Raw genomic sequence first — 18,559 nt, forward strand, 5'->3', positions numbered from 1 at the left:
TTCGTGGAGCTGCCTGTGGGGTGACATGCTTTCCTGCTGGCACCTGTGCCTGTCTCACCAGATCTCGGAGGAGGGAGGGACTTCCTCCTTCCAATGGGATCCTCCGAATCCAACTAGGGTCAGATGATCCTATCAAGTTTGTTGATGTGGGAGGCCACTCTCATGGCTGTACACCCTTGGCTTCTGCACCCACTCGGAGTGATAGCTTCATGATGGTGAAGTCACCCAGTGCACCTATGGCAGGGGAGCCTGTTCGCCCAAGCTGTCCACCCTCTGATCTTCTCTATGGGCTAGAGGTGAGACCTTTGCAGGCTCAGCAGATGCTTGAGTGTTGTTCTGATTTAGGTAGATGGCTGGGCCACGTCCCAGAAAGTACTGGACTGCTTGTAAAAGCTCATAGTGATGTCACTGTCTTTGTGAATAGTAACTATGTGATAAGATGCTGTGTTTTAAAAGTTTTGTGAGTTAATCAGAAAGTTGTAACAGGTTACCACTTGGGGGTGGGTCATGCCCATTGTTGAGCATAAGGAATGAAAGTAATTGATGGTCAAGAACCAGGCAGTCAGGGAGGAATGCTGGTGGGATGCAGGAGCATAGAACCCTGGAGTGCACAGGGTGGGATGAGCCACGTAATCACCTAAACCCGGGGCTGCTTCCTCTGCTCCTCCTCAATGAAGGAGTCAGAGTCTGGGGATTTCAGTTTCCCATTGGATTGAGAAGAGCCTGAAATCTGCCTTGTAGAACTGAGTACTCTCTGATCTAGTAGGAAAAAGGTGTCTCTACTTTGAAACACAACAGAAAACAAAGAATACTAGAGAGCAAGCCGAGGGAGTAGAGAGGTATAAATAAAGGTAAGAATAGAAGTCTTGTCCATGTCTTTAGGACTGTGGATCCAATGCCTGCTGGGATTTGTGAGTGAAATCATGATGTCAGAAAACTGACTTACAGTTAAGGAACTCAAAGACATCCACTCTGAGTGAATGTGGAGAGGCATCCACTGTACATTCAGGAGACTGAAGCTCTCCTGAATGTGGTGAGACCATAAAGTTTAGAGGCCATGCCTCGCCACCTTCCTAGGTGTCCTAGATCAGCTTCATAAATGTTTCCTTCCCCACAAGCTGACACTCATTCTACATCCTGAGTCAGGGATCTCAGAAAAGCTAAGACTTGTAATCATCAGCAGACACTGAGATTTTCCTCAAAGCATTGCTTCAGTCTCAGAGCAAGACTTTAGAGGGTCCTAACAAATCTTTTTTCTTACCCCAGCAGCATCTGGCACAGTGGGGGTGGGGAAAGAGGAAACACATGGGCTTTGCCTCTCCAAGAAGGAAGAAGTTTTGTTGGTCCAAGCAAAGTAGTAGAAGCTTCTGAAGTCATGCAGGAAGTTGCTGGGACGGAACACTGAGTAGTTTTGTATCACTTTGTCTTCCCTGTTGAACACCATCTGAGCTGTCAAACTTTGCTGCCAAGGGGGCTGAATCAACCTGCAGCACGAAATGAGTGGGGAGGTAACAGACTTCTGTGACACAGATTTGCAATGCCCGTTCCCAAGGTTTCCAGGGCTGAGGCGACTTTATAATTGGTTGCAAGCAGACAGACTTTTTGGCCAATCAAACTCAGAGCCAAGGTGGGGGATCTGCTCTTCCTGCCCGCCTCTTCTCCTCCAGCTCCCCAGCTCCACTCACATTTAGCTCCCCTTCCCCCCACCCACCCCCGCCATTTGGTGACTAAGAACTGCTGCAGGCAGGCAAACCTCGGAGCAGTTTTTAAGAGGCTGAAAGGAGGCATAAGTGATTTTAGCTGCTGCATTCCAAGCCCTGGGTCCACGCTGGAGACAGAACAGCACACAGTTACTCTCCAGGAAGGGACTTCTGGGTCATGGGGCTCAAGACACCCCCACAGCTCCCTGGGAAATGGCAAGTGCTGTGCATGTTGTCCTTGTGCTGCTGGGGCTGGGTATCTGGGCAGCTTCGTTACACAGTGGTGGAAGAGTCTGAGCCGGGGACGCTGGTGGGGAATGTTGTTCAAGATCTGGGCTTAAAGGTGACAGATCTGCTGAGCCGCCATCTGAGGTTGGGTTCTGAGGAGAATGGGCGTTATTTTTCCCTGAGCTTAATGAGTGGTGCTCTAGCAGTGAATCAAAAGATTGACCGAGAGACCCTTTGTGGAGCCAGCACCAGCTGCCTGCTGCCAGTGCAGGTGGTGACTGAACACCCCCTGGAGCTCATCCGTGTGGAGGTAGAGATCCTGGATCTCAATGACAACTCTCCTAGCTTTGCCACTCCTGAGCGGGAGATGCGCATCTCAGAATCAGCAGCACCTGGGGCACGATTCCCACTGGACAGTGCCCAAGATCCGGACGTGGGCACCAATACTGTGAGCTTGTACACTCTGAGCCCCAGCACCCACTTTTCTCTGAATGTGAAGACCCTAAAAGATGGGAAGCTGTTCCCAGAGCTGGTGCTAGAGCAGCAGCTGGATCGTGAAACTCAGGCGAAACATCAGCTGGTGCTTACGGCCATGGATGGGGGCACCCCAGCCCGCTCAGGGACCAGCCTTATCTCCATCATTGTGCTGGACATCAATGACAACGCTCCAACCTTCCAGTCCTCAGCTCTACGTGTGGGACTCCCAGAGAACGCACCCATAGGCACACTGCTGCTCCGCCTCAATGCCACAGATCCAGATGAAGGCACCAATGGCCAACTGGACTATTCTTTTGGAGACCATACATCTGAGGCAGTGCGGAATCTCTTTGGCCTGGACCCCAGCAGTGGAGCAATCCATGTGTTGGGTCCCGTAGACTTTGAGGAATCAGATTTCTATGAAATTCATGCAAAAGCCAGAGATCAAGGACAGCCAGCCATGGAAGGCCACTGTGTGATTCAGGTGGACATAGGAGATGCCAATGACAATGCTCCTGAGGTGCTGCTGGCCTCCTTAGTCAACCCTGTTCCAGAGAATATACCAGTGGGCACAGTAGTGGGGTTGATTAATGTGCGGGACCGAGACTCAGGCAGAAATGGTCAAGTGAGCCTGGTTATCTTGCCTGAACTGCCATTTCAAATTAAGCCTTCTGAGAACCACTACTCTCTGCTAACCAGCCGGCCCTTGGACCGAGAGGCTATGCCCCACTATGTCCTCGAGCTGCTGGCCAGCGATGCCGGCTCACCTCCCCTGCACACGCGTCTTACCATCAGGGTCAACATTTCAGATGTTAATGACAACGCTCCCCTTTTCACCCAGCAGCTCTACACTGCTTACATTCCAGAAAACCGGCCTCCAGGCTCCCTTCTCTGCACTGTGGCTGCCTCAGATCCAGATGCTGGGGACAATGCCCGCCTCACCTACTCCATTGTGGGCAGTCAGATTCAGGGGGCCCCGGCCTCCTCCTTTGTGTATGTCAACCCTGAGGATGGAAGGGTGTTCGCCCAGCGTACCTTCGACTATGAATTGCTGCAGATGCTGCAGATTGTGGTTGGTGTCCGAGACTCTGGCTCTCCCCCACTACATGCTAACACATCTCTACATGTATTTGTCCTTGACCAGAATGATAACGCCCCAGCTGTGCTGCACCCACGGCCAGGCAGGGAGTTTTCAACACCCCAGCGTCTCCCTCGCTCTGCTCCTCCTGGCTCCCTGGTCACCAAGGTGACAGCTGTGGATGCTGATGCAGGCCACAATGCATGGCTTTCTTACTCACTGTTGCCACAGTCCACAGCCCCAGAACTGTTCCTTGTGTCTGCCCACACTGGTGAGGTGCGCACAGCCCGGGCCTTACTGGAGGATGACTCTGACACTCAGCAGGTGGTGGTCCTGGTGAGGGACAATGGTGACCCATCACTGTCATCCACAGCCACAGTGCTGCTGGTTCTGGAGAATGAGGACCCTGAAGAAATGCCCAAATCCAGCGACTTCCTCACAAACCCTCCTGAGCGGTCAGACCTTACCCTTTACCTCATTGTGGCTCTAGCAACCGTCAGTCTCCTGTCTTTAGTCACCTTCACCTTTCTGTCAGCTAAGTGCCTTCGGGGGCAAGCAGACGGGGATGGGGATGGGGGGCAGTGCTGCAGGCGCCAGAGCTCCCCCTCCCGGGAATTCTATAAGCAGTCCAGCCCTAACCTGCAGGTGAGCTCTGATGGCACGCTCAGGTACATGGAGGTGACGCTGCGGCCCACGGACTCCCAGAGCCGTTGCTACAGGACGTGCTTTTCCCCAGCCTCGGACGGCAGTGACTTCACCTTCCTCAGGCCGCTCAGCGCGCAGCAGCCCTCGACTCTGGCGCTGGAGCCAGAGGTCTTCCGTTCCCGCGCGAACACGCTGCGGGAGCGGAACCAGGTGAGGGCTGGGCACCAGCCAGGGCGTCCCCTAGGGGCGGTGTTGGAGAAGCCACTGGTGCAGCCCAGGGACCTGGATCTCACATCTGTCTTCTCAGGGTGCTGGCTGCGCTCCACGGATGCACCGGAGCATTTGGACTGATGGAGCGGAATCAGCGGAGTGGTCCAGGCAGAGGAGCGGTCAGGGCAAGCTAGGGACTTTGGCAGTGGGAGTTGGTGGTAATAAAGGGCAAAGAGTATAATGGGACCCTTGCTCCCGCCCTGGCGCTCAGAAAAGAAAAGGGGATCCCTGAGCTTCCGGTGAACTTTTAGCGATTTCAATGAGGTCCAGGGTGGAGGCTTCGAAGGCACCTGCTTCTGCATTCTCTGCCAGTCCTTAGGTTTAGTTTCTCCTCAGTTCCTCTGTGAGTTCTGAGTCTCCCAGAACCTTCCCTATCCCCACTACTCCCAGCTGCCTCTCAACAGCTCCCACCTGAGCACAGGGCTGATGGAGCACACTCCCTGCAAGCCACACCAGGATCCCAAACTGTGCACCTGCTCCTTCATCTCAGCTGCGCCAACACACAGGCGCACTGGGGCACTGCCAGGGTCACAGGACTGTCCCCACCCACTCACAGCTCCCTATGGCAGAGGCATTCATGGGTGGTTGACTGTGATGCCCAGGTGAGGGTTGAAGGTCCCAGTAGCCCAGGGTCTGGTGTGGGCACAGAAGCCTCCCACCCTCCTGCTGGCACCCAGGGTGGAGACTGTCACCTCTGAGCTGACCTGAGCCTTGTGTGGACTCCTGAACTACAAATGTGATTCCGGGTCTTCTTGGTGCAGGGAGAGAAGAATTGTGTGACCCTCAGACCAGTGATGCTGCTGGGCCTGGGGCTCAGTACTGAGGGCAGGGTTCTAACAGGCGAGAAGCCTTGGCTGAGCAGACAGGCAGGCAGAGCTGGTTTGGCTCAGGGTGGGGCGGGGAAGTGAGGGTGCTGAAGCCAGAGGCCTGACCTCTGTAGAAAGTGAATTCTTTCTCACAGGAAGTGGGTGTTACACATTCTACATGCACATAAATAGGCTTTTGGCATGTCATGACCACAGTGTGCTCAGTGACCTAGGGTCAGGCTTTGGGAGTAACCAAAGTATTTGAGACCATACAGAGTATGGACACTCTGGGGGGCCAAGGCAGGAGAATCACCAGTTTGAGTCCAACCTGGGTAACTTAGATTCTGTCTCAAACTAAAAATATCAAGAAGGACTGGGGACCAGCTCAATGTGGAGACTCTGGGTTCAATCCTCAGCATTTAAAAATAAAACAAAAAGGTATCCGAGACTGCTGGCAAGTCCTTCCTGCTGAGGCAGATGGAAAGTCATAGCCTCTGCCAGGTGTCAGGGCAATAATAAAGGCACAAGTTCCTACAACCCTGGGGGCTTTTATGCAAATGTATCTGTGCCCCACCCTGCCCTCACTGACTCAGGATTAGTTTGAAACAACACCGAGAGATATTACTCCACATACTGTCCTGGAAAACCACAGCATCTTATTTGATCTTCCCACTACCATCGCTGGAGGATCCTTAACCCCCATCTTATAACTGAAATTCATGGAGGTCAAGTGACTTACTCAAGTTCAGAGTAAATGTTAAACTAACCCAAACCTAACTTCCGAGTGCTTTGAATGGCTTGGCACTTGGATCTTGTAAAGCTGGACAGGAGACAGTTGGCATCTGCTGGGAAGAGGTAAGGGTGCAGTTCTGTCCCTCTTAGGACCTTTCCTGCGGAGGCTATTCTTTGGGGCTTCTCATCTTTGGCAACCTGTCATCAGGTGCCTTGTGTTCAGCCCACCATGGGCCCTCTCCTCCCATGATGATCCCTGTACCTCCATGAAGGTTCCGCTGTGTTTAAGAATACAGTGGCCCTGATAAAAACGAAAAGGACAAAAAAAAAAGAATACAGTGGCCACAGCCTGGTTGCTCCTCTGCTCTTCTTTATGGCTGTCCCCAAATGGTGCTCGTGGCTCCATTTTCACTTAGGATGTTAGATCTCTGGATTCCGCACACATCCGTCACCTGTGGGTCTGTGTGTGAGTTGCTGGCAGTCCTGGGCTTCCTTCTCCCCAGTGTAATCTGATGTGTTTGCGTACTCTGCTCCCAGGAGCAAACTTGAGAATCAATTAGCAGCACACCCAGAAACAGTGCAGACATGGCTGGTGGAGCGCTCCTTGAGACAGTGTGACAGCTCTCACCCTAGAAGGCCTGGGACTGACTTGGCCACTAAATAGCTGGCAGAGCCCGCACACCTTCAGTCTGGTTGCGGGTGACAACAGATCAGCCCCTTTGGAGCCCTGGAGACTTAGTTGGCTCTGCTTGGAGACTGAGGGCCCTTGATCCTCTGGGCTCTATCCCAGCCATTTCTCTGTCCCAGACAGAGCAGCCTTGTTCTCTCCTCCTCAGTCACAGGCCGCTCTCTGGCATGGAGTTCTGGGGGTGAGAAGCTTCCCGGGGCTTGGATGCCCTGCAAAGGCCCAGGCTGGCATGACTCCTAAATTAATAATGTGTTTAGCTGTGGGAAGAAAGCCTGGAGAGCCAAGGGCTGGAGGAGATGTCCCTCTGAATATGTCACAGCACAACTTGGCATGAAAAGGGTTACCCAGAGCAGCAGCCATCTTGCTGCAAAGGATGCTTTGTTACCCACTGAGGGTCTGAATAATTTCATGGAGGACTGGTGGGATTCTCCTGGAAATGCCTCCTCTGGCTCTCTTGGAGGCCTTCTGTGTGCTCCTCCTTCCAGTGCACAAAGGGTCTGTTCAGTCCCTGGCTCTGAAGCTCGGAGTCTGGGAACGGAGAAGAGGTCATTTCTTTAGCAACAGAATCTAGACTTGCTCCCTGTGACAGATAAAACGTTATTTTCTGTTAGACTCTGCTACGCTATGTCAGAGACTCTGAGACACACAGTATTTTTGTTTTGTTTTCCTGTTCTCTTTGGAGATGAGTGCATTGCGTTCCTTCTGTCCAGGCTGTCCCCAGGGACTCAGGTGACATTTGGATCCCTCTCAGTACTCAGCCCCTGTCCTTCTGTTTTCTCCACAGCAAGCCCCGCCCAACACGGACTGGCGTTTCTCTCAGGCCCAGAGACCCGGCACCAGTGGGTAGGTGACTGCTTCTCCAGCCCACCCTCTTCTCTGCGGCATTTTCTCAGCGATGACGATGATGTGGGAGGAGAGGGCTGGGAAGAGATGAAAGGAGGCTCAGCACGGGCTGCTTCTGTTCAGTTTGAGATTTCAGGAACCTTTTGTTGTATGGAGGACTGATGCTCAGAACCCAAAGGAAGGGGTGCCTGCCCTGTTTCGGAAGCCAAACACACACTTGTCTTCCTCCTCCCCTTCTCCCACCACCTGCCTGTTTTCCTACCTTCTGGGGGCTCTATGATTGTCTCCGGATGGAGGGGAGGATGGGTATACCCACCTGCTGCCAGCATCCCCTGCTCCAAATTGAGCTGGGCTCCAGCCTGACCTGGGGCTGGGCCAGAGGGACAGAGGCCAAGAGGGATGGAGGGAGGGAGCTGTCCACAGTCAGCACCCAGGGAACCTTTGAGAGGAAAAAGGGAATGGTAGACAGCAGGACACTCCCACAGGCAGCTGTGGGAGTGCAGAGACAGCACAGCTGGAGGAGAGGCTGACGGAGGAACCCGTCCTGGGGAGGGCCAGGGCAAGGCTCCCTGTCTGGTGCTACCTCCAGCTGGCCCTGGCCCCGCTGCTCCTGCCCTGCAGCCTGCCTGTGTCTCCACCTGTGTCTCACCTGCTGCTCCCCTCGGTCTCTATCTCCTTTACAGTGATCTCCGCCTCTCCCTCTCTGGTCTCTCAGGTTCTGTCTTTCTGCTGCGCCTCATCCCCGCCATTTGTGTTTACTTGCCCTGATGGCCGCCTGCCTCGCGCTCCACCTGGATGGCGATTTCAGGGCTGCTCCACAGCTGTGGAAGGAGTGGATCAATGGGACTCTTCCTTAGGCTCAGCCTCAGTTCTGCTTCCCTGTCCTGGTCCTGGACCTCTTTTCTGTCTCTCCGCCCTTTATTTCCTGGTCTGTTTTTCTCTCCCCAGTCTCCTGTTCTTCTGCCACAAGATTTCTGCTCTCCGCTGGGCTCTCAGTCTTACTGTGCCTGTGCCTCTGTTGCCTTCTGTGTCTTTCTGCTTCTCTGAGTCTCTTGCCTTCTGTACTTGATCTGTCTCTCCCCACCCATCCCCGTCTCTGAGCCTCTCTCCCTCTCTCCCGCTCTGTGCTTGTAGCCGGCAGCCCTTGCTCCCTGCCCCCACACACCAAGCCTTTGATGGCTGCTCCCCTCCCTCGGCTCCCCCTCCCATCCCAGCTGCCCCAGCTGCTCATTTCAGTCCCCTACGAATTCCTGTGGAGACAGGAACCCCCTGCGGGGTGGGGGACTTCAGCGGAAAGAGCTTCAGTGGGTCGAGGAAAGCTGTGGGCTCAGGGCTAGGCCTCCCTGGTAGAACTCCAGAGCTGGGAGGAGACAGCCAATGAGCTGGTGTAGAGGCAGGGGCTTGGGCTGCCTCCCCTGCCCAGATCTGCCCAGATGCTAAGATGCTGAGCTTCTGGATGCCATTCTCCCCCCTCCCCAGCCATCCCTCCCTGCCAAGACAGCACTAGAGCCCTTGATGCAGATTCCAGCTCCTGGGCAGGCCCAGTCCTGTCCTGGCAGCAGGAATGCCAAGCACTTCCTATGAGGCCTCTGAGCAGTGGCAAACCAAGAGACTGAGGCTGCCCTTGTCCCTCCCTCCTTCCCAGCTGTTTCTCTTCTCCTGCTGCCCAGGCTCTGCCTCCCCATAGTTACCATTAAATCATTCATGGATTCATCCAGTCAACAAATGTTAAACATTTACTGCGAGCAAGGTCTCGTGTTTTAAAATTGAACATGCAGACAGGATCCCTGAACTCATACCTTTGAGGCCAGCAGAGGAGAGAAAATTGACAACAAATCACCCATGTGCACACACATATCTAATTACAAAGTTGCAGGACAAGAGCGTGTGTGAGTGTAACGGGGTGGGCAGGGAAGGCCTAGTGGGAAGGGACATTTGAGCTGCAGTTATGAGAAGCCCTGGGGAATCTCCAGCACAAGTCCTGGACTTGCAAACCCCACAAATTGCTTCCCGTGCACCCCATAGGGTAAGCACCTTATTCTGCTTCAAATCCCTTCTCAACAGTGAGAGGCTCAGCAGCCCAGAATCTATGGGGAAGCTCTTGGGGAGACAGAGAGAAGGCTCCATGCTCTCTCACCCTTAGTTAACTTGCTAAAGATGAGAGGGATGTTTCTGATTCTGCTGTCAGGGGTTCATCCTGCAAGTTCCCTCCTTCACTCAGTCATCACCGAGCACCTTCTGTAGCCCAGGCTGTGGGCCAGGTGTGCGAGAGATCAGACATAGTCCCTGCTCTCAAAAAGTCTGCAGTGTGTTGAGAGAGACAGATATTAACCAAATAATCACAAAAAAAGAAATGTAGGGCTACAATTATCATAAGTGCTTTTACTTGGAGGTAAAGGCATACAAAGGGATTTGACCTAGCCAGAAAATAAGAGGACACCTCAGAGGAAATGAGGCCCTGTTGAGAGCTAAAGGATGAATATGAATTAACTGATTGAAGACAAGGGAAGAGCATGCTGTAGAGGGAGGAACATATGCAAAGGTCCTGGGAAGAGACTTCTCAGAATTAGCAGAATGGCAGAGTTTTCCCTTTGCTGCCATTTCAATGAGCAGATAGGAGTGAAGGGAGATTTCTGTCATCCAGCCTAACCCTGGTTCCAGCCCTCCATGGCTTCCCTGGCCCACTTTCTTGCTCACTGCACTGTAGCCCATTTTGTACATCCCATTCAGTCATACCAAATTTACAGCAGGGCCAGTGTTGAGGTTTTCAGTGAATTTAGATCAAACCAAAGCTAGGACACACTGATAGAAACATAGAAGAAAAGAAGAAAAGGGGCTGGGGATTTAGCTCAGCAGCATAAGCGCCTGCCTTGCAAGCAGGCAGCCGTGAGTTTGATCCCAGGTACTGATAAAAAGGAAAAAGACAAAAAAAGAAAAGAGAAGAAAAGCCCCACATTCTCAAGTACTTGCCAGCTTCTGCCTCCTCCTTACTGTTCCTTCTCAGGCTTTGTTTTGTTTTGCTCTTGTTTTTTGAGGTAGGGTGTTCGTGGCTAGGTAGTCTAGGCTGGCCTTGCACTCAGGGTGGCTCTCCTGCCTCAGCCTCTAGAGTTCCAGGGTACAGACTTGTAACCCAGTTCTTCCTTTCGGCTTCTGATACCAACAGCTGTTGCCCCAGCTCAGAGCCCAGGGCAGCATCTCCCATTCTGGGCTGTAACCTGGGCCCCACCCTGTCCCGCAGCTGTTCCTACCCCAGCCAGGCTAGGAGCTTACAGACTCTTTGGCTTCTGGTCCCCCTGTTCCCTCTGGTAGCTCCAAGTGAGCACTTCAGTTCTCCAGCTCCGCAGTCCTCCTCAGCCTCTGTCCCCACCCTCCCTCAAACTGATCATTCTTCTCTGAAGAGCGGCTTACATTTTCTGTTTATAAAATGTTACATGCTTATTATAGAAATATGAGACACAGAAAAAAATGAAAGAAAAATAATCCATCATGCTATAACCCCATAAGAACCATTACTAACTTTTTAGTATTAAAATCTTCAGATCTATACAAAGTAGAGAGATGGTGTGATGAACCTCTGCAGAACTGTTATCCTATCTTGTGTCAATTATAACCCTCCTTCATACCCCACTTGGATTTTTTTTTTTAATCAGTACCAGGGATCGAACTCACGACCACCTGCTTACAAGGCAGATACTTATGCCAGCCCCCCCTCCCAACTTGGATTTTTTAAAGCAAATCTCAGATATAATTTAATTTGTGCTTTTACTATTCTTATGATTTTTTTTTTTTTTTTTTTTTTTTTTTTTTTTTTGCTTTTTTGCTATGTAGTATAAACGGGTCTTGAATTCACTATGTAGCCCAGGCTGGCCTTGAATTCATGGTGATCTCCTATCTCAAGCCCCCAGGATGCTGGAATTATAGGCATATGCCCCTCCACTTGGCTTTAGATGAATTCTTTCTTAATATTTACATTAGTATTTGGTTGAATGTCTCTTAAGTTTCCCTAACCCTTTTAATGTAAAAATTTCTCTTCTTATTTACTGAATCATTAACATTTTTGTATGTGTATATTCAATTTTTTAACCAAACAGAATACACAAACATCTTCTTTTTTAAAACCTAGTTCACCCAAATTGTTCATATGCTTGTTCACACTTGGAATACCAAGGATTTGCACTCACAGTCAGCTGGTATATTTCTTACTAGTTTCTTATTTTTTAAATAGTAATTGAGGTCATCCTGCCTATCAATGTTGTAGCCTATTTTTTCCTCTTTGAAATGTATCAGGAGGCCCAGGACCATAGCTCAGTGGCACAGTGCCTGGTTGGCAAGCACAAGGTCCTGAGTTCGATTTCTGATACCAGAAAAAATATATATATGTCGGATTTACACATATCAATAAAATTATTTATTACATCATAGCCTCTCATGTGGACATATATGTATATTTTTAGATGCTAATAAGCTTTTGCTATGTTGAAAAGGTAAACATATTGGCCTTGTATGGTGGTGTTTACCTGTAATTCCAACAATTGGGAGACTGAGACAGGAGGATTGCCATGAGTTCAAGGTCAGCCTGGGCTACATAACGAGACCTTGTATCAAAAAAGGAAAAAAGGTACACGTGTATTTATATTTAACACAGTTATACCCAGACTGTTGTCAAGGTGACTTTCTGAGATTTCTCACTTTTTTGAGCATGATGCAGAGAGAATATTTTATTATAGCTCAGCCCATGAGATCTCTGTCTCTGTCTGTCTCTGTCTCTCTGTCTCTATCTCTGTCTCTGTCTCTCTCTCTCTCTTTCTCACACACACTACCAGAATATAAATTCTTTCCTGAAAGAAGCGTATCTCTTAAATCCCAGGGCCTCCTGCAGGCGTTCACTAGAAAATGCTGAATGGTGCCTTCGCTTTGCACTCTTCCCCAGACCCTGGAAGAGGCCCTGCACCTGCTGCGGGGGCCCCAGCGCTTCCTTGTTGAGGCCTAGCCTGGTGTTGGACTAAGGTCACAGACTTTGGAGCCAGAGGAGGCCTACTTTAAGGTTCCACTCAGCCACTTGCCAGCTGAGTGTGTTTGGAGTCTCTGAACCCAGATGAAACCAGGGCTAATAAGGACAGTCATAACCCTCAACTCCAGGGTGGTTCTGAGGATGAAACAGGAGATAAATATATAATCTGGTTGACTCAGTACTCAGAGAACAGGGAGCTCTCAGTAAATAGCAAAATAGAACTCTCTACTCACCTCTTGCCCAGCATCAGAGGGCTGGCAGCTTACCCATCCTGTCCCAAACTTTTCCCTCAGCCCAGCCCATCCTATTTTCAGGCCACCCTTTCGGTCACCTTAGCCCTCAGTGCTCATCGCCAACAGCATCCTCCTAACCTGTGCTGCCACCCGCCCTGTCACCTCCCCCAATAGCCCAAAGTTCTCCCCGTTGCTACCCCCACCGACCACTCTCCCTATGCTATGCCATCACACCCACCCTGGGCCTCAGCCCACTGGCAGGGAGCTCGGTCAGACGGGAACTGAGGACTCCCAGATGTTCACAGACAGAGGTAGCTGCGGCCCCAGCTCTGGGCTCCTGCCCTCCTAGAGGAACCCCCAGCCTGGGTCCTCTCACGGGAGCAGGAAACACCTCAGTGGCTTTCCAGAGTGCTGAGGATGATAGCAAAATCTGTAGTGTCCAGTCTGCTGCCCCTCCCTGACCTGCCCTGTGGCAGCCACACACTCTCATAGTCTCTGAACTCCTTCCACAGGGACTCAAGGCTGGGACAGGTCCTCCCTCTGCCTGGAAAGGTCTCTCCCATGACACTGGGCCTCCTCTAACCTATCAAAAAGCTAAAAGAATTGTATGAGGGACATCTGAACACCCTTTACCCTTTTTACCTAGCATCATCAATTGCCAAAAGTTTGCACATTTATCTTTGTGCTCTCAGGCACACACACACACACACACACACACACACACACACACACACACACACTTTATTTTTCCTGGATCATTTGAAAGTGAGTTGCAGCCATCATAGCATTTGACACTTTAGTGTAAATCCCCTAGGACATCTATGTAACCGCACAAGAATGATCACATTTGAAGAATATAACATTAATGCAATAATTTATAGTCCACTAGCATATCATATAAGTGTTCCCAGGAAAACCTTTCAACTTCTTTTATTTTTAATCCAGGATCAAATCAATAAGTATGAATTGCATTTTGTTGCCTTGCCTCTTCCTTCTCTGTTATTATTATTATTATTTTGGATTTTAAGATAGGTTCTCACTATGTAGATTAGGCTGGCCTTGAACTCACCATGTAGCCGAACTAGCCTCAAACTCAAAGACACCCTCCCATGTCAGCCTCCTGAGTGCCGGGATTACAGGTGTTTATCAACCACACCTGGCTACTTCTCCTTTAATCTAGAATTCTCTCTCTCTCTCTCTCTCTCTCTCTCTCTCTCTCTCTCTCTCTCTTAATGACATAGATACTTTAAAATAGTCTAGATCAGTTGTCCTTTAAAATGTTCCACAAACAGGATTTGCTGGCTAGTTCTCTCATGGTTAGAGTCTAGTTGAACAGTCTTGTTAAGAATAATCAGTGTGGGGCTGGGGATTTAGCTCAGCGGCATAGGTGCCTTGCTTTGTAAGTATGTGGTTCGATCCCCAGTACCGATAAAAAAGAAAACGACCAAAAAAAAAGAATTATCACTGTGTGATGTCATGTATTTCCCACATCAGCTTGTCACATTATGAGCAATGTACAGTTTTGTTCACTTGTGAAAGTAGTGTCTCAAAATTCCCCAATTTAAAAAAAATTCTCCATTCTAAGGGTTTTTGTTTGTTTACTTATTTAGTTTTGCAGCACTGGGGAATTGAACCCACGGCCTCCTATGTGCTGGGTGAGCACTCTGCCATGGAGCTGCAGCCCCAGTGCAGCATTTTTTTGTTTGATTGATTGTTTTGAGACTAAGTCTCCCTATGTTGCCCAGGCTGGCCTTGAATCCTGGGCTTAACACCTCCTCCTGCCTCAGTCTTCCAAATAGCTGGGACTATAGGTACGCGTCACTGTGGCCAGGTTTATTTATTTATTTGTTTATTTATATCTTTGCCAGCTTTATATAAGGATGCATTAAAGTATTTGTGGTTGATGTACATTGCATTATGGAGTGATACTTCATCCAATTTTAGTAATTTAATATTCATTGATGACCCTAGATTGAATCTGTTTTCACGTCACTGTTACCAAGTGGTGACTTTCAGTGATTCCCATCCACATTCTCCTGCTGCCATTCTCCTGAAAGTCACCTGGGCAATTTGCTCAGGTTTAAATTTGCTGTCTGCTCTGGAGAAGCCTAGACCCACCGGATTTTCCTTACACAGTCCGACAGTGCCGCGCTCTTTGCCTCCTCTGCACCTGTCACCACTGCTTAATCTTTTAAATCCACCTCATGCCATGCACCATCAAGACAGACTACTTCTGCCCCACGCACACCTACAACCCTCTCTTCCCATTCCTGGGAGGCGGGAATGGCCTTCTTGCCTTCCCCTCCAACCTTAACTTTATGTTTGCTGTGACACTGTGGAGTTGACACAGAGAAGCTGTGTCCTTTGTTCTGAGATTCAGACTGCGAACATCTACTTGGGAGTGGAGGAACCATAAGCAGAGACAGACCTTGCACAGTGTAAAGGAGTTCTTGGCACTGTTCACGTACCACCACACACACACACACACACACACACACACACACACACACACCCCTCACAGACATTCTTGCCTTCCAGGCCTGCCCTGCAGCCCTTCCATCATAGGGACTCTGCTCTTTCCTCCAGCCTCTTCCCATCCACTCAGACAGCTGTATAGTGAGGAACTCTCTGAACCAGATGGTGCCAACAGGGCCCTAATAGACAGGCTGCACAAGTGTGCCAGGCTGCTTCCCTCCTGCAATGTGAAATGATTTGATCCTTAAAGATAAAAAAAAAAAAAAAAGAAGGAGAAAAGGAAGAAGCAGCATAGAAATTGTCATGGTAGGAAAAAAATCTAAATTTACTTGGAATTCCTTAGGGCTCTCTTATAGTTTAGTATTTTTAAAAATTATGCTTTTTCAATACACAAAGTTTCTGAATCCTAATCAGGTCAATGTTCCAGCTTTTACACCAGATGCCTCAGTGGGAAATGGGCACAATCATCCCTGCCTCACAGAGGTCACTGGGGTGGAGGAGCAGACAGGGCAGTCCCTGGGTGACATGGCACCACTGACCCAGCCAGTGTGGGCTTACAGATCCCCGCGGGTAAATTTTACATCACTAAGGTCCAGGTTTCAGGGCTGATGTTCTAAGAATCAGAAGCTTCCCAGGATTTCTGTTAAGGAAAGGGCCAGGGAAGGGGTTTGGGAAAGCTTTGATGAGAGAGGGCTTGAGATTGGAGCTAGGGATGGGGCATCTCATGAAATAGAAGAGGCAGGTTCTTATATCCGATTTGAGTTATTATTTCCTTCTCCATGCTGAAGGGTTTCTTGGGGACTCTGTCTTCCCTTACATTCTCTGGTCCCCACCCCTTTCCCTAGTTCTGACACATACTGGCCTCCAGAGAGTCTAATGTCCTTTTCTGTGACAGCAAATCCTATCTGCTCAGGAGGGGTGGGAATGCAGCTTATCAGTTGCACCTGAGAGCAGAGAGCTGGTTTGGGGGACTCAAAGATTGTATAAGTCAGTCCCCCACCCCGCAACCACTTTGCTCAGAGGGAGGTTTTCAGCATGAGGTGCACATGGTCCACTAGATTTGGGGACCTTGGGAAGAAGCTAGGGAGAGGCATAAACCAGACTGAGCTGGGACTCTGCTTACCATCCCCCTGTCTCCCCAGCTCCCAAAACGGCGATGAAACCGGCACCTGGCCCAACAACCAGTTCGACACAGAGATGCTGCAGGCCATGATCTTGGCCTCTGCCAGCGGTAAGTGGCGCCCACTGCATGGTGGGATTGGAGATGCGGGGCTCAGGTGTCTCCCTCAACCGCTGTACCCGGAAACCGGGTGTCAAAGGGCACAGTCTCTCTGGATTTTGCAGCTGCTGAAAGAGGACCCATGATTCCAGGATGTAGAGCTGAGTTAAAGAACAGCAGAGGAACTGAGGGTCCTACAGTGCCCAGAGAGGGGTGAACAAGGAATAATCTCGAGATGTGGGGTAGTGGTTGCAAATGTAGCTCTGGAAGGGGCAGCACTGGTCAGGTCCCAGCTCTGCCACTTACCTTCCTTGTGACTTGGATCATTCTGCTCAATTTTTCTAAACCTTGGTTTTCTCAGTCAAGAAATTGGGGATGACAACCCCAGAGAGGTTTTGTGAAGGAGAAGCTTCCATAAAGCGCAGAGTCCTGAGCCTGGCAAAGCAAGTCCTCCATCAGTGGAGCGGACATGAGTAGTCCCAAGAGAGAGAAGACTGCTTTTTTGCTGCCCACACCTCTGCACCAGGGCTTTAGTCTTCTCACAAAGCTAACAAAGAACTTCACGTGTACTAGGGATTCAGTGAAGGTTGTCACACTGGTCCTGGACAGGGGAAGCAAAATAATAACGTTAGTACTTCATAGCACAGGCTTTGGAGGCAGGCCAGTATGGATTCGAATCCTGCTGCTACTACTCAGCTGTTATTAAGCTTCTCTGGGCCTCAGTTTCACGTATGAAATGGACACATTAGTAGACTTCATTGTGATGTTGTGTGGACCAAATGTAAGTCCTTCAGCACAGGACTGGCAGAGAGTAGAGCCTATAATTGATTGAACATTGTATCTATTGACTGATGCAGGTAAAAGGCAGAATTAGAACAATGCCTATTAATAAACATTAAATTCTGGAGGCCTCGAGCCAAGCCTGCAGAGGGTAAGGCATTGGCCTTACACAGTGAACTGAGCCCAGCTGTCCAGCACATCTGGAGGGCTGGTGGTAAGGAACCAGGAGAAGTCATGGTGCCACTGTCATCATGTCGGGGCTCACCCTAGATACACCTTGTGAGATGTCACTTTTCCCAGGACCCCTAGTTTAGCTCTGATTCTAACCCACCTTTACTCCCAGGCTTGTGCCCTTTCTAGTACAGGTCTGCATTTTGATCCAGCCTCATTTTCCCTTTTGACCAATTTGAGCTAGAAGCTGAACTTCTAATGCTCCTAATTCTTTCAGATTTAGGTAGCCAAATAAAATACAAGATGCCCTGCTAAATTTGAATTTCAGATGAACAAATGTTCCTGTAGCCTAAGTAAATTTCAAATGTTGCATGAGATCGATTACACTAAAAATTTGTAGTTTACCTGAAATACACATACAACTGGACACCCTGCATTTTTATTTGCTATCATCTGGCAACCCTTCCTGAGATGTCTGTGTAGCTTTGTGGGGCCAGGCTGTGGTAGATGTCAGGTGGTGGGGGCTGCCAGCCTCCTGGGGCAGGGCTGTCCCAGGTCTGGTGGGGCTGTGGTCCTAGAGAGGGCCGATACTGAATATGAACGAGGCAGGCAGCTGGGCCTGGGGAGAGCCAAGTCCAGCCCTTGAGAGAAATAAACAGGTTTATTTAGCTGTTGTGGCCTTAAACCCCAAGCCAAAAAAAAAGTTTTTGAGCCTAAATCCAGATGTTAAAAACAGACACGGAAGCAATATTTATGGCCTAAAATCCTCCCCAAAGGTCTCCCTGGAGCAGGGCCAAGGCTGCACACTCCCCTGTGGGGCTCCCCCCCTGCCCTCCAGCCACCCCTGCAGCCCACAGGGGGCCTTAGGGAGTGGACTCTGGGGTGGAGGTGGCAGGGTCAGGCCCTGCTCTCACTTTCACACTCACTTCCTAGCACCAGAACCAGAGAGGTTCCTGGAGCTCAGCCCAGCCAGTCTTGTGGGCCGCTGAAGGCAGCTAAGAGGGACCCTTGGAGGCTTTTTAAATAAACACTTGGAGGAGGTGTGCTCTCCAGGAAGCTGTGGTTTGCAGCTGACCAGCTCAGTCTAGCTTCCTCAGGCCTCCCTGGCCACTCCAAAGGTTTTTGACTTGGCCTTGGGCTCATCTGGGGGTTGTGGGGGTGGCCATGGGGCTGGCACAGGAGGTGAAACCAGCATTACCCCCA

At 50.2% G+C, this 18,559-nt stretch overlaps 1 protein-coding gene across 22 annotated transcripts in view; it reads left to right on the forward strand.

The window, feature by feature from the left end:
• The window catches only part of LOC100715635 (protocadherin gamma-C3), a 173,687-nt gene that overhangs the window by 149,907 nt on the left and 5,221 nt on the right, over nucleotides 1-18,559 (forward strand). For 19 of the 22 annotated variants that reach the window (XM_063232257.1, XM_013140873.3, XM_063232260.1 and 16 more), the window contains exons 2-3: nucleotides 7,409-7,467; nucleotides 16,329-16,417. In XM_063232257.1, coding sequence (XP_063088327.1) covers nucleotides 7,409-7,467; nucleotides 16,329-16,417 — 148 coding nt within the window. Of the gene's footprint in view, nucleotides 1-636; nucleotides 4,339-7,017; nucleotides 7,120-7,408; nucleotides 7,468-16,328; nucleotides 16,418-18,559 lie in introns of those variants that run through there. The other 3 variants (XM_013140868.3, XM_063232262.1, XR_010041623.1) reach the window with 3 other exon arrangements.

This window comes from Cavia porcellus, unplaced genomic scaffold (assembly GCF_034190915.1).
Source record: "Cavia porcellus strain 051 isolate PalLab524CR breed Dunkin Hartley unplaced genomic scaffold, mCavPor4.1 scaffold_21, whole genome shotgun sequence".
Lineage (NCBI taxonomy): Eukaryota > Metazoa > Chordata > Mammalia > Rodentia > Caviidae > Cavia > Cavia porcellus.